The 14,461-nt window shown below is 38.1% G+C and overlaps 1 protein-coding gene across 1 annotated transcript in view; it reads left to right on the top strand.

Annotated features, from left to right (window-relative positions):
• PREP (prolyl endopeptidase) overlaps positions 1-14,461 on the top strand; it is a 103,854-nt gene that overhangs the window by 55,966 nt on the left and 33,427 nt on the right. Inside the window, exons 9-10 of the mRNA XM_065632606.1 lie at positions 3,209-3,406; positions 6,824-6,927. Coding sequence (XP_065488678.1) covers positions 3,209-3,406; positions 6,824-6,927 — 302 coding nt within the window. The remainder of the gene's footprint in view (positions 1-3,208; positions 3,407-6,823; positions 6,928-14,461) is intronic.

Here is a 14,461-nt window from a genome sequence, read left to right as displayed (position 1 = left end):
TTGCATTTCTTTGTAGCTTCCATTACTGTAAATTTTGGAGGCAGTTAGCAATGCACCAAAACCAGTTATAATACAGGTATTATACACAAAAACTGTGTTCCTAAATCTCGTGGAATGTTTTAAAAACATTTTGTGTTGTCTTATCTATTATTTTCACCTTGCTGAGAGCATCTCATTTGTAAACCAAAGGAGTAACGGAGAGTTAATAATGCTGCTTCCTAGGCAAGTTATTCGATAGCCCGAATCCCCACATGAACCAGCAGCCTTACCCGTGGGCAATTGAATCTTTTTAATAAAAGAGTAATATCTCTTCATAATATGTAAGACAGAGTAATAATGTACCTCGACTTTTAATGAAAACATCCATTAAACTGCAACACTTCATCAAATGATTAGTGAGGAATTAAGGGTCATCACAATTTAATTTTAAAATAAAGATTGCTTAAGTAGCATTTTTTCTGAAGCAAAACCAAATGTTTTATACATTTGAAGTGGATCTGAGAGTATCTGTAATCCATTTTGTGTAACTTTAAATGTCAGAAAATTTTGAGAGTAAAAAATGGGCATTTTAGCTACAGATGTTACTGAGAATACCAATTGAGTTCATGGGGTCTCATAATTACTGCAAAGCAGTTAATTCTGCAGGCAAAAATGGTGTGTTACTGTAGGGATGCTATATTTTTTTATTCATGTTTTATATTAATAAACCAGTTATAAATGTGAATGTTGTCAGATTTGTGCAACGACACTAATAAATATTTTTAATGACCACAATTTCTCTTTGTTCATACAGCCAAGAATGATTCTATATTTCCAAATATGTAATTGGATATGACAATTAAGCCTTATCCTGTTCTCCAGCATAATTTAAGAAATTTAAGTTGCTCCAGAGCTAAAATTACACATCAATTACTAATTTATAAACAGCGTTATGCTGTGCTGTATCTTTATTTCAGGTCATGGCTTCATGGTTGAAATTTCAGTTAGTGTTGTACTGTGTGGCTTTGGTTTGAAAATTCCCAGATTTAGGCTAGAAGCTCATGAAGTAGTTAGTCTGAGGGGAAAAAAATGTCAGTGGTGGTCTTTAGGAAGAGGAGAGGAGTAAAGCTTTATTTTGGTGTTTATGTAGCATAAATTCATATGGCTAGAAAGTCAAATTAGTGTTAAATTTCACTGGTCCTTCAGGAACAACCTAAAAGGAAAGTAGTCTCTATTGAGCTATTAGGATTTGAAGGTCTTCGAGCTCTAGGGGGTCGTGACAGACCTGAACTGTATATGAAAGCAGGGACTGTTTAAATGATCTAAGTGTTAGAGAATAATGAGTTCTGACCTTCAATTCAGAAAGAGCTTCTCACCTTTAGTAAAAGGGGTGCATGATACAACTTGGAACTTTTGTTCTGGAACTTGAATGTGCAAAGATGCATTTATAAGACTGTCTTCAGTACCTCTGTGAATTCAAATTATTTGGTTTTATAGGGCTTTGGGGAAGAATTGTTAAAATGTGAACTACATAAAATATTGTAAAACTGAAATTCAGTCAATTTTGCCTTGCGTCTCCTCTTGTTTTTTCCTCTGATATTGGTATTTTAAACTCCCTATCTCTCGATGCTAAATTACAGCATGCCCCAGTCAGTCCTACCTGATTTTTTGTGCTCATTTGATTCCATGTTTTAGTTTTTTGCTTTCAGCAGGCAAGAGAAGGCACTGTCCAGTGCTGGCACCTTGCCCATGATTTAGGTTTCCATCCAATTTGTCAGGGGAGAAGTTGCACATACATAGTTGGAAGAGGACAAGAATCACCACCTCACCTAGTTCTGCAAAAAAAAAAAAAAAAAAAAAATCCCTCGTTCCTTCCTTCCTGATATTTTTTTTTCTTGACTTTTAACCTTGTTTGTACTTTGTCTTGTTTACATTTGATTTGTGAATTAATGATAAGTTGAAATACTTTTGTTGCAAAGGTCATCTGGTTTCTTAAATACTAAGGGAGATGAAGAGGTTTCAAATTTTTTCCTGTCTGCTTGAGTAAATAAATAGATTTGTCACTGAAGGTCTAAAGCCAGTGGCACAGGAGACAGGAGAGAATATGTTACATGATATATATTGTGGGTGAACCGGAGCCCTGAAGAGTTTCTACACTTCACAGGCTATAAATATGGGAATTGAAGTGAGATGGTTGACAGAACTGCAGGGATTTTTTTAGGATTGCCAGCCTTGATTTTTTTTTTTTTTTTAATCAGTTTGGATTTTCCAAAGTATAATTTAAAAAAAATACCGTTCCATGAAAAAGTTCACAGATCTGTGGGCTGGTGGTTATTTTGTTTTGGTTTGTTTTTCTTTAATTCTTTTGAGAAGAAAACTCAGAATGTGAAAGGTTCTGTGAAGCAGAAGTTCTCATTCCTGCACAGCCAAGATGGGCAGCTCTGCAGGGGCCCAGGACTTTCAGGAGAGGCACAAAGGGAATGACCCTCTGCAGAGCACCTTGTTCCTGGGTCCTTTTGCCAGACTGATTTCCCTGTGCTTTGTCCTATTCCTATTACCTGAAAGTCTCAAGAATGGCGTTTAACAGTAGCTTCTTGAATAAACATATTTGGGGGTTTTTTTAAAAGGCATGTTGAGGATATCACCTCAGAATAGACCTTTTCTTGCACCCGGTAGAGCTTATGGGAATAGCCTGCTGAGTACCTAGGCAATAAAACCAAAATGAATAGTAACCTCTAGGTTCTGTACTTTAATGTGCAATACAGTATCACATGTGCTTTTGTACTTATTCATTTAGCTTGAGTCTAAATCATAGTCATTGTTTTGATTTTCTTGCATTTCCATAAGTATTGCTGGCAAAGATCAATGTTTTGCTTGGGTTTTGCATTGAAATATGTGATATTTAAGAGCAGTGTTGATGTATAAGCAACCCAAATGAATAAGCATCTTGGTTAAACAGTCTTTATTTCTGTGTCTGCATAAATTAGCTTTAGGCAACATGGTTAGCACATTTCCAGAGAATGTCAGCCTTTACTTTTAGGTTCATATTTTTGTTTCAGAAGGCAGGTGACTTCCAAAGAGTCAAGAGTTAAATGCATGTCAGAAATTCTGGTGCATGTATTTAGGTATGCTCAAGAATTTTATAATCAGATTGTGTCTAATTGGTTTTTTTCTTACCATTTTTTACTGTATTTTCTGTGACTTTGTTGTTCTTTTCCGCACTCTGCAGAATGGGTTGCTTGTGTGAGGTCCAACTTCCTGGTTCTGTGCTATCTGCACGATGTGAAGAATATCCTGCAACTTCATGATCTAGCTACTGGTGCACATCTCAAGACTTTCCCCCTAGAGGTCGGCAGTATTGTGGGATATAGTGGCCAAAAGAAGGACAGTGAAATATTCTATCAGTTTACTTCCTTTTTATCTCCAGGTAAGATTGGTTTTTTTCCCTTAGTTATTGTTCCTTTTCCTGGGACAACATCTTTCTCAATTTCTCTTGTTTAGTAGTTATTTGGTATATCTAAGATGCAGATAAAGCACTTCAGGTTGCGCACTTGAAAATGTCCTAGTCCTTGATACATGAAGCCTAAATAATATGCCTACTAATATCTGAGAGACCTGCATTAAGAAATTACTCAAGACTGGCTTGTACTCAAGATGGAATTGTAGCATTCTCACAGCTCTTGCTTCATACAGCAAGATATAAGTTTACAAATTCTGTTGAAGACAATTGTTAATGTATTTGATGTAATTTACATCACAGTTTTTGAAGAACATTAATAAAAGTCACAAAAATTATTTCTCTGACAGCTTTTTGATTCATTTGTTTGTGGTCTCATTAGGGCATCCTTACTGTCTGTCCTTACAACACCTAGTGGTGTTGAATTGCTGTAGGCATCCTCTTTGTGCAGTCCTGCAAAGTCAGAGCCATCCAAAGCATTATGCAATACCTGTGTGGCACAGCAATAACTGTTCCAGGATTTGGAATAGGAAGGGAGTTTCTACGCAATTGTCAAGCTAGTCTATGACAAGAAAGTATATCTGCTGTTCTGTCCTTTTTTTTCTTTCTTTGTGGCCCAAACAATCAATAGCTAATACAGGACAGGATTCAAACATGGAGGAATGGGGGGGAATAGGCTTCAGAATCTTTATTTTCTTCCAGGGTTGTAAGTAATCAGGAATCATGAGATGATCAAAAATGTTCTCTCAGCATCTGACACATATTTTTGCCCGGTTTCATTTAGAGCACAGCCACATTGCAAAATGGCTGTATAACAGTTTTGATAGGTTTGCTGGTTTTGCTAGATAAGATTGTGTGAAATCATCAAAATTATGTTTCAAGTTTAGCAGATAAGAAGTGTGATGAATTTCCTATTGTTATGTTTACATAACCAGAAATAAGATATATTAAGTTTCCAGTTCCTTTTTTAAACAAACTTCTAAACAACATTCAGATCATTGCAGCCATTGCATCTGGGGAGGAGCTTGAGGACACTTGCTTTTACCTCTAACTTCGTCCCAACTTGGTGGTTCAAACAGTTCACTTGCTCACATCTCACTTCGTGGGCCAGAAGTTGCCAGTCTCCGTTAATCTCAGCTGAGCCAGTAGAGTCTCTGCAGCTCCTAAACTTGTGGAGAAGAGCCCAGAAATCTGTTCTAGCCCCTGGAGTGCCAACCAGCCAGCAATGACTGCTCTCAGGGCCTGCTGGTTGCTTAGGCAGATTTTTTTTTTTTTGCCTTTTCATTTGTGTACTTAGCATCTACAGGGAATTCACCATGACATAGCTCTTTTGGCTGGGGCAGAGCAACCTGGAATCTAGAAGAAAGACGGGAAGAAACAGAGGTAGAATGTATGAGAATAAGGAAAGGGTGAGAAAAGCAGACCAGAGAGGTAATTGTTAGTTAGGCATGTGGATATTTTTTAATTTGCATGTAACCTCCATTCGCCCTATCAGTAGAATAACCAGACAAAAGGTATGGGGATGATCCCTGCTTAACTTGGATCTTCCTACTTTACTATTAGAAATCAATATAATTTGCACTTGCATTAAGTTGTACTGGGTTTTTTTTTCGTAGTGAGAAACAAATTAACATATTGGTGTTCAATACCCACAACAAAAGCGGTAGTAAACATACATATGCAATGATGAATAAAGCACTTCTAAAACCATAGATGCTGAGACCATTAATATAATTTTTGCTATTCCCTGGAAAATATGATTGTTCCTGCTCTCTACTCCAGTCAGGCACTTAGATGAGCACTTTAGCGTTTTGCATTTATTTAGCACCTAGCAAAAGCATGCAAGCCCCAACATTACTATTATTTTGGATATTAACTGCCATGCTGCTAAAAATAGAACAGGAGATGCAGTACCAGAGGTTCAATTGCATGGTACTGTAATATTAGGTTGATTGACTCCTGAAATGCAGTCTGTGACTGGGCTTGTGCTTCATCATGTGGTTTCCTAATATGCAGCTATTCTGCCTGCTCTGGGTGTAACGTTTGCCAATACATTACCCAGCTTGGGCAGCTGTATGGATGTCAAATGACTGCTCTGCCCCTGACTGCCTGATGTGCTTTCCTTTGTGCTTTCACATCACTTTCTGGATCCTAATCTTTAAAGGAAATGCTGCTTTAATGCTTGTTTGTACCTGTCACCCTGCACTAGGCTTGCTAGTCACTTCATGACACACGAAGAAAAATATTCCCAGCAGATTAGAGTAGTCTTACTTTTATTCCCCTGTTAAGTCACCGTTATGGAATGCGACTTTATCAGTTATTAGCAATGTTGGTTTTCATCTGTGTTCCTTTGCCAATCTGTACCTTTGATTTTTTTACAGTCTATAAAAGTGATTTAATGAGGCAATTCCCTTGTATCAGATGTGTTTCCTCATTATTTCATGTTTCAATATAATTCTTTTATAGCTATAGCCTCTCTAATAATTACTTCTGGTTTCCTGAAAGTGTCTAAAATACACACAGTACAGCAGTATTTCAATCAAGTGCTTTCTACCTTGGTTAATTTTCTTACATTGAGTATCCCTGTAGAGGGCTTGTCGCCTTAACTTTTAGTGTTCTTTTCCCTAATATACATTTACAGTTTCACAGAGACCAGCTTCTGTGTAATGTCTAGATGGCCACAATCTCTCTGATTCTGCCTCTGCTGCAACCTAGAAGTTTTATACTGCTTATAGACATACATTTTCTCATGTGCACAATCCTTTGGAAATCATAGGTGCAACTCAAGCAAGTGAAGTTGCCTTCAAACCTGCAGGATCAGGATGTAAAGTAAATTATTTGAGACCAAATTCTGTTCAGTTTCATAGGTAAACTGTGCTAGTCTGATACAATTTCAAGTGGATGCTCAGCTCCTTCCATTATCTGGGGGTTCATTTCAATTGTAATTTCAGATTATTTTATCATAAAGAGAAAAATGTTGGCCTGAATGAAGTTCTTGATATATTTATTCTTAGCCTGGTGGCTCTGGAGGAGATGTTTGAAAATTGACTTTATACTTCTTTCTTTGAACATTATCACTCTCAGTAAGTACTATGTAACTTTATGAAAGCAAATAGTTTTTCCATTTTGCTTAACTCACTTTGGATACCTGACTTTGTATGGGCAGTAAGAATATTCTTTCTGTACAGAAAGCCTTTGCACCGTTTCTAGATGAAGTGCATATACGTATGTGTTAAATTGTATATTAACTGAAAGTGCGTGTCTGGAGCTACTGTTTTTCACCCTGCTGAGTTACATTTATCATTCATTATTCCATCACAGTGCCTAAACGAGCATCCTTTTAATGATGGACATACACTAAGCTGACAAACTCGCACTCTGTTTTAGGTATTATATATCACTGTGATCTGACCAAAGAGGAACTGGAGCCAAGAGTTTTCCGGGAGGTGACTGTTAAAGGATTTGATCCTTCAGTTTACCAGACAATTCAGGTAATAAACATCAATTCTGCTGTCTTGCTGTAGTCACTTATGCAGGAGTTGAACACAATTGCACTTGGCTAAAGGTGAGAGTGCTTTGATTAGGTCCTGGCTTGCAGGTCTCTCTGTGCTCTGAAGGAATTCCACTGAGTCTTGTTAGAGAGATTGGAAGATACCTCCGCAGTAATGGGGCAGACTCAATCCTCAGTTGTCTTACATTATGCGGCAATACGTTCTGTAATTTTTTGCCATGTTATAGCATTCTTTGAGATTTGTTTTAACATCAAGCTTCTGCTTTTCCATGTTTATGTATTTCTTCCACCAGGACAACTTGGCATGGCTCCAGTAGACAAGTGTCCGATAGGGCAAGGCCTAAGAGGCAGTAGAGAAATAGAGGAAACTTGGAATAGCCAGTTATCTTCCCAGCACTTTCATAGTATTCTGGGGCCCACCATGGGAAGTGACAACAATAGATATAACACTTCTGTCCCCACTACTCTTTTATAAAAATAGTGATGATTTTCGCCACAGGTTCATACTGTGAATCTCTATTAAGACCTCAAGAAGAAATTGGGAGGAAAGAAGGAAATGCATTGATTCCTTTGTAGCTGGCATCAAATTTGAAATCTGCCATAGAACTGTGAAAGGTCATAACCACGATTATTTGGAAGGCAAGCAGGAAAATATCTAGTGATGTGAACAGAAAAATCTTGTTAATTCATGCTAAGAATTTCCTATTCTGTCCACCTTTCCAAGAAGTGCCAGGGTATATTGTGTTCATTATGAGTCAGTACATTGACACTTGGAGCAACTCACTTTCCTAAGAGCAGGATTAGAGCCTGTGCTTGCAGTACTTGAACAACTAGAACAAGGAACAAAAGATAAAAGTAATTTAAAAGACATATATATGTGTAATTAATATTTCTAATGTAAAACTCCATAAAGCAATTTTTGTACAGCTCTAACAGCTTTTAATATTAGATGTTTAAACAATTTGGGACAGAGACCCTTCCATTCTATCTGTATGCTACTTTGTACCATAGAATCTGGGTCAATGGGGTGTTGCTTTAGTACTTAATAAATAGTAGGTTAGCACTGCATTAATACTCTGTTTTAGCTGTTTCTCGAGGTTCTAATGATTCATTGAAACTCTATGAATAAAGAATTAAAAGACAAATGTATTTGTCCTATGTAGCATGGTTTCATGGAAAAACAGGTGGTGTTAAATATGCCTGCTGCCTCTTGAGAGGGCAAGATTGCATGAATGGTTTATAAAGCCATCAAAGGCTCAAATTTCCTAAGAGGCTTTTTGCCTTGATAAAACAAAGGCCTCTGGATTTAAGTTTGCACAAATGGAGTTAAGATTACAGACATGGGTGATCTGCAAACTGGTTCTGTGAGACATGAATGTGGAGAGAAATGAGTAAAGTCTTTCCTAGCAAGGTCAATGCCGTTCTGAAATTCCTCAGGAATCTAGAAAATCTTTGGTAAAGGATTTAGAGTCAACAAAGACTGGCAGATAACAAAGTAAGGGCAGCAGGTTACTGATTTATAACGATGCGAACTGCTTGTTAAATGGTCCCATTACGACAATCTGCATTTCAGTATTGCCAAATGAGGGTAAGACATCTGGGGACCAGGGAGGGATTTATCCCACTTCAAAATCTGAAATCAGGAAGGCTGTGTCAGCTGGTCTCCAAGAACTCCCTTTGGTGTCTAGAAAAACAGTTATTATATCATGCTGCTTAGTATATTTAATACCTGCAATTTATAGAAGAAATATTGGTGGGTGGATTGTTTTACATATAGGGTTTTGCATCTGTAGAGTAAGAGCAAGAGTGGTATAACAAGACCCAGTGTCTAAAGCAGAACTTAAATAAGCTTAGCCTGGAGAAAAGTGAAATGACCCAGGAGATATAGTTAAGCAACAGTGTGACAGCATGGCTTGGAGTCTTTGACAAGAGATTAGATATTTCTCTTAATCTCTTGTTTTTAATTTTCCTTCTGGCACATATACAGGACAGATTCTCTGTAAGCATAAAGGCAGTAGTCTGTGTGGATGAGGTGGTTGTAAATAGCCCCATCTGTTTGTCTCTGCATCTCCAAACAGAAAAAAGAGAGTTGTAGAGGACAGTTTGCTGGAAATGTTCTCACATAGAAAGTGTTTTTACTGCTTCACTCAAATTCATTAAGGGATTTCCACAAGAAGACTTCAGGGCATAGTGAGCTGAAAAAGAGGAAGAAAACAACGTTCTTTTTAGGAAAGAACTTGGTACGATTATAATACTGCCATCAAATCCAGAAGGATAATAATGGGACACAAATACCCCTATAATTAAAAAGGGCTTAGAAGGGCTTGCCATAAGTTAGAAATAATGTATTTTTCTAGTAAATCAAATTTTATGAAATAAATGCCTTGAAAAACAAAATCTGATTTTACATTTAAATCAATTACATACTAAATTAAGGTAAAGTAGAACAGTAATACAAGGAGGAAGCATGCTGTTGCTATGCGCTTGGAAACCTTCGCTCTGTAAATCACTGGCAGAGCTTCATTGCTGGCCTGTAATAGGTGGAAGGCAGCATCAGTGTTTCTGCTTTTCTCCTTACTCACTCCTGCTCAGTACCAGCTCTAGAGAAATGTGACCTGTTTAGTTGCACTCGGATCAGTGCTTATAAAGAGCACTCTTGTCTCACCGCTCATCCAGTTTTGCCTTTTATCAACAAATTATCTCAGTGTGGTTGTAGCATGGAGGGTGTTGGTCTCTTCTCCCAAGTAGCAAGTGATAGGACAAGAGGAAATGGCCTCAAGTTGCACCAGGGGAGGTTTAGATTGGATATTGGGAAAAAATTCTTCACGGGAAGGGTTGTCAGGCACTGGAACAGGCTGCCTGGGGAAGTGGTGGAGTCACCATCCCTGGAGGTATTTAAAAGGCGTTTAGATGAGGTTCTTAAGGACATGGTTTAGTGCTAGAGTTAGGTTACATTATGGTTGGACTTGATGATCCTGAGGGTCTCTTCCAGCTGAAATGATTCTGTGATTCTTGGACATCCTGGCAATTGGTTTTCCATATTATTCAGATCTGTGGAGAAATCTCATCTGAGGTCTGAAAGAGGCTATTTGTCAAGGCCAGGGCTGGAACTGCCTGGCCACCTTTGTAGTAACATAGCCTGACGGTGCTACACGCTTCTGCCAGGCTCCAGTCCTTGTTTCCATTTGTGGGGTCTCGCTTGGACCCTTGATGATGCTTCTTGGAGGAGTGAAAGGGAGATGACAGCTTATCAAAGCAGTTTATGACAGCACCTAGGCTGTCAGCCTGGATGAAAACCTTGCATAACCATTGCAAAACTCAAACAACATTGCAGGGACTTGTGAAAGAAACTCAAAATTAAGGATGCAAGAAATATACCGAGAAAAGGCAAAGATTGCTGATAACAGGAGAATGAACAACACTCTGGACTTTATTTCATGATTTTAGTTTCCATCAGAATTACTAAGTAGTAAAGAGAAATTATGCCGGCTGTGTCCTGACCATGTCCTCAATGAAGGGCAGGTCTCCTGCTGAGGTTCTTCCTTTATTCTCACATACTGGAAGAAATACCTACTAAGACTAGCAATCTTCCTAGCTTTGTCTGCATAGCGTATATGAAACTTTAATGAGTTGTTCTTTAGCAGTTTTTGAACATAACTGAGTTAAGAATATTTTAACTGAAGTGTAAGATGTCATGTGTATATGCAACCTGACTTAATGGCAATTGGAAAATGCCACAGTACCTGTTTTTTGCTATTTTGGATACGCTTTAAAGTACTTCATAGATGCTGTGCAGTGCAGGTGTGGACCAGTGATAAAGTTTACTACACCAAGTAAATTTATGGTAGAGCAGCTGGTTTGTATTACCTGAAGTTAAGTTCTTACCCTTTGGCAGCCCGAAGTAAGAACAAATCTTGCACTGAGGGGAGAACTCTTTTCAATGCACCTGACTTTTCCACCAGGGTAAGGGCATGCTCATAGGTTCTGAGCTGTCTGTGACACCCTGCAAGTACATAGTCTGACTTACTGTGCAGTAGCTTGTGCATGTGCCCTTGCCTTGAAAGAGTCTGCGTGACCTTCATGAAAAAGTCAGACTGTTTAAAATGCTTGCCACACATAAAAAATTTATCCTGACTACATTTGTTAAATGATATATTAAGTTGCATTAATAACTTTTCCTTTGCCAAGCGCTTATTGAAATTTGTCTTTGCTTCCCTGCACGCTTCTATCCATCATAATGGCAGACTTTTTCAGGAAATAGCCTGGGGTGGATTTTACAAGAGGAAAAAAATACTTCTGCAGGAACTCACAAACAGCACTTGCCGTAAGCTGTTTACTGCATAAATAACTCAACTGCTGCTTTAAATAAAAAGCCTTTATTTTATCTTTACAAAGTTGCCAACTAAGTTCTTATATACCTCTCCATATTAATACCCTACAGTGACACTTAATCATAGATAAACAGTCTTCTGGCCTGGCTCACAATTCACCTACTTTTAGGCTGATACGCAGGATTGTAAGTGTTGAAATTGCAACAACAAAAATGTTGTTTGGCTCCTTTAGCCGTTCTTTGAATACCTTCCACTAGTGTCCTTAAAATAGTTTGAGATGAACCAAAAATAGATGTTGCTATTGACAGATACACTTTAGATTAGCTCTTGCAGAAAAATTGTGAAATTCATAACCCAACTTAGTTTTACAATGTAGTTTGATTTAAAAGTGGCTACTGTTAATATTGCTGCAGAGGTGAAAGAAGGACAAGTCTTAGGATATTTATTTTCTTGGGGCTGGGATAAATTTCCTCCCCTTTCTTTTGCAGAAATTATTTTTATAGGTGAAGTAATTTTCATGAGAAGTTTATTGTTCAGTCTTTCACCCTCATCTTCAAGCCTTTCCAGCACTGATTTCAAGTTACAAGTCATTGAGAGGGAAAATTTGTCTACAATCATTCTAATTCCTCGTGGAACTTTACACCATACAGTTTGGCACAGCAGTTAATCTCTGTTTCAGAAAAATAAAACGCTGAGAGAAGATGAGTCACGCTTGCGGTTGATTGGCAGAGTTGTGGGAGAAACTTGTGCACAGCACCTGCCCACGCTATTCCTGCATCTCGCCATTGCTAGTGTTGTCATTCCATGAGCATTGGATTCCCTCGTTAAAATAAAAAGTAACAGGACAGCAGAAGAAAGCAGCGTCCTGTGGAAGCTGTAGTAAGCTCAACCTGCTTAGCAATGCAGGAGCTGGTATTATCGCTGTCTTTTGATTGTGAATATAGAGATGGTCTTACCGTTGTTTCTTTCCCTTATCTAAGTATGTATGAATAGATCAGTGGAGTTTGGAGAGAAATTCAGTAGCTCTGAATTTATCTCTGTTGAGAAAAAGCACTCTCATACCAGAGAAGAGAGGCATATACTTTTTGCATTGATTCTGAGCAGAGGCAAAGAATTCTCCCCTTTTCTTCAGGCGAGTAAGTTGCTTTGGCATCCTTTTCTTCCCCCTTCCGCGTCAAAGGAGATTGATTTTTAAGGTGCTGAACTTTCTTGCTTCTAACAGTATTGCGGGTTTGAATCCTGCCTCAGTCTCCTGGGATGGGACAGTAGAATGAATACTTTGGGGAAATGAGTTGCTTATTGGTTTTTGTTTCTTTTTTGTCCCTTTTATTTCCTTGTGGTTCCATATTGCAGTGAGGAAGAATTTCAAGAAATGTTGGAGGGAGGAGGTGAATGTGAACAGACGCACCAGTTTCAGTGCTTGCCACAGTGTGGCAGACACCTGCTCTCTTGCAGGAGGGAAATGAGCTTTGAGCTGCGTCCATCAGAGCTCCCAGGAAGAAAACTGAAACCTTCAGCTCTGATCTCTGCCAGTGTTTTGCAATGGCTGTGGTTTTGGCACCCAGACAACAATCTCAGTCTGGAGGACATCAACAAAATCACGGTGACAACTGTGGCAGTGTTGGCTGTCGGCCAGTGTGAATTTAGCATCTTACACCCTTGGCACGTGGTTGTTAAAAACACCACTTCAGTCTGCCATTACCTATTCTAATTTCAGGTCAGTGAAGAGCCACTAGCTGCAAATGTTGTCCTCTAGGTTTAAGGCCATGTATTTCTTGAAAGCCAAGAGATTGTATGTTAAATATGTTACATATTTGCAGCAACAGTACACTCCATTTTGAGGGGGGAAATTGTCGATGTATAGGACTTTATGTCTAGAAGAATATCAAGTGAAGAATTTCCCATAATGACCTTACATGCTCTTGAACTTTGAAATCCTTGTACCTGAGCAGAGGAGTTGTGGCTGGCTGTACACCCATTATTTTTAAGCAGCTCCATCAAATGCACTTCAAATAATTCACACCAGTAATTCTCACAGACCATGATATTCCCTTAGCATCTGGAGTAGGAATCAGATCTCCATATTCCAAGTAAAAGGATGAACTGATGGGATTTTTGCATTGCTTTCTTCCCCGATCCAGTTCAAAATCTGTTTTAAGGTCTAAATGTCTGGGGTTGTTTTATCCCCTTTTTACCACAGAGGGTTGCTGCACAGTTTAGGATGTTGGGAGCTTTTGTTCAGCAGAATGCAGAACAATGGAAATGTGGTTTGGGATGGAGGAGTCCAGAACTGCTCTTAGGAAGAATTAGCACAATACCAGACCACATATTGTAGAGGGAAAATATGAAAATACTGGTCTCTGTGTTCATTTGAATTGTCATATAGGCTTTGTGATTCACTAGTTCCAAGCTTTTAGTATTAGATTGTTTCTTTTTCTGCTGAGTGTTTAGGGAATTGAAGAACTTCTTAAAATGTTAGGGAGAGTCTGTAGAACCTTCATACTCATATAAAAACATTCATTTGTTTTAAGTCTGCAAGCAAACTGATTGCTTAACAGCTTAACTAATATTCATTGTGAAATATTCTTCCTATGCCTTACTAGTAGAACTTCCTTTTGAATTTGTAGTGATTTGTTTTCCACTTTTCTAGTGAATGGAGATCTTAATTGGCATACTTGATCCCAAGTTGCATTCCATGCTCCGTTTTTTCTCAGAATTTCTTAAAACACAAGGTGAAACAACATGGATTAAAACAGAGTTGGAACCATTGAACATGGTGTAGAGAACCTCTATTTACACACAAGAGTTTTAAACAAGAGCTTAAAGGATTGTTTAACTGCTTCCTGTATCTTAAATGACTGCATCGTTAATTGTGAATAACAAATAGTTTTGGGTTTTACTATAAGTGGCTAAATACATTTTACAATCAAGAAAAAGAGATTTAAAATGTTGTTCACTCAACCACCATAAATGAACATATGTGTTTAAGCCTTCAGGAATCTCAGTAGGTAGATTCTTTGCTGATATAGGGAGTTTAAAATGAGAATATTGTTGGAGTGAAAATGCTTTTTTATTGTCCTTTTTCTGAACAAATTACTGAAGATTTTTTCCCTTTTCTTTTTTCTCAGCTTTTATATTCACTCCTGTTATTGATCTCACCTCCAGTAATTAACCATGAATACA

This window comes from Caloenas nicobarica, chromosome 3, assembly GCF_036013445.1.
Source record: "Caloenas nicobarica isolate bCalNic1 chromosome 3, bCalNic1.hap1, whole genome shotgun sequence".
Classification (NCBI taxonomy): domain Eukaryota; kingdom Metazoa; phylum Chordata; class Aves; order Columbiformes; family Columbidae; genus Caloenas; species Caloenas nicobarica.
Note: the sequence above shows the minus strand (reverse complement) of the source record. Positions and strands in the feature narration are given on the sequence as shown.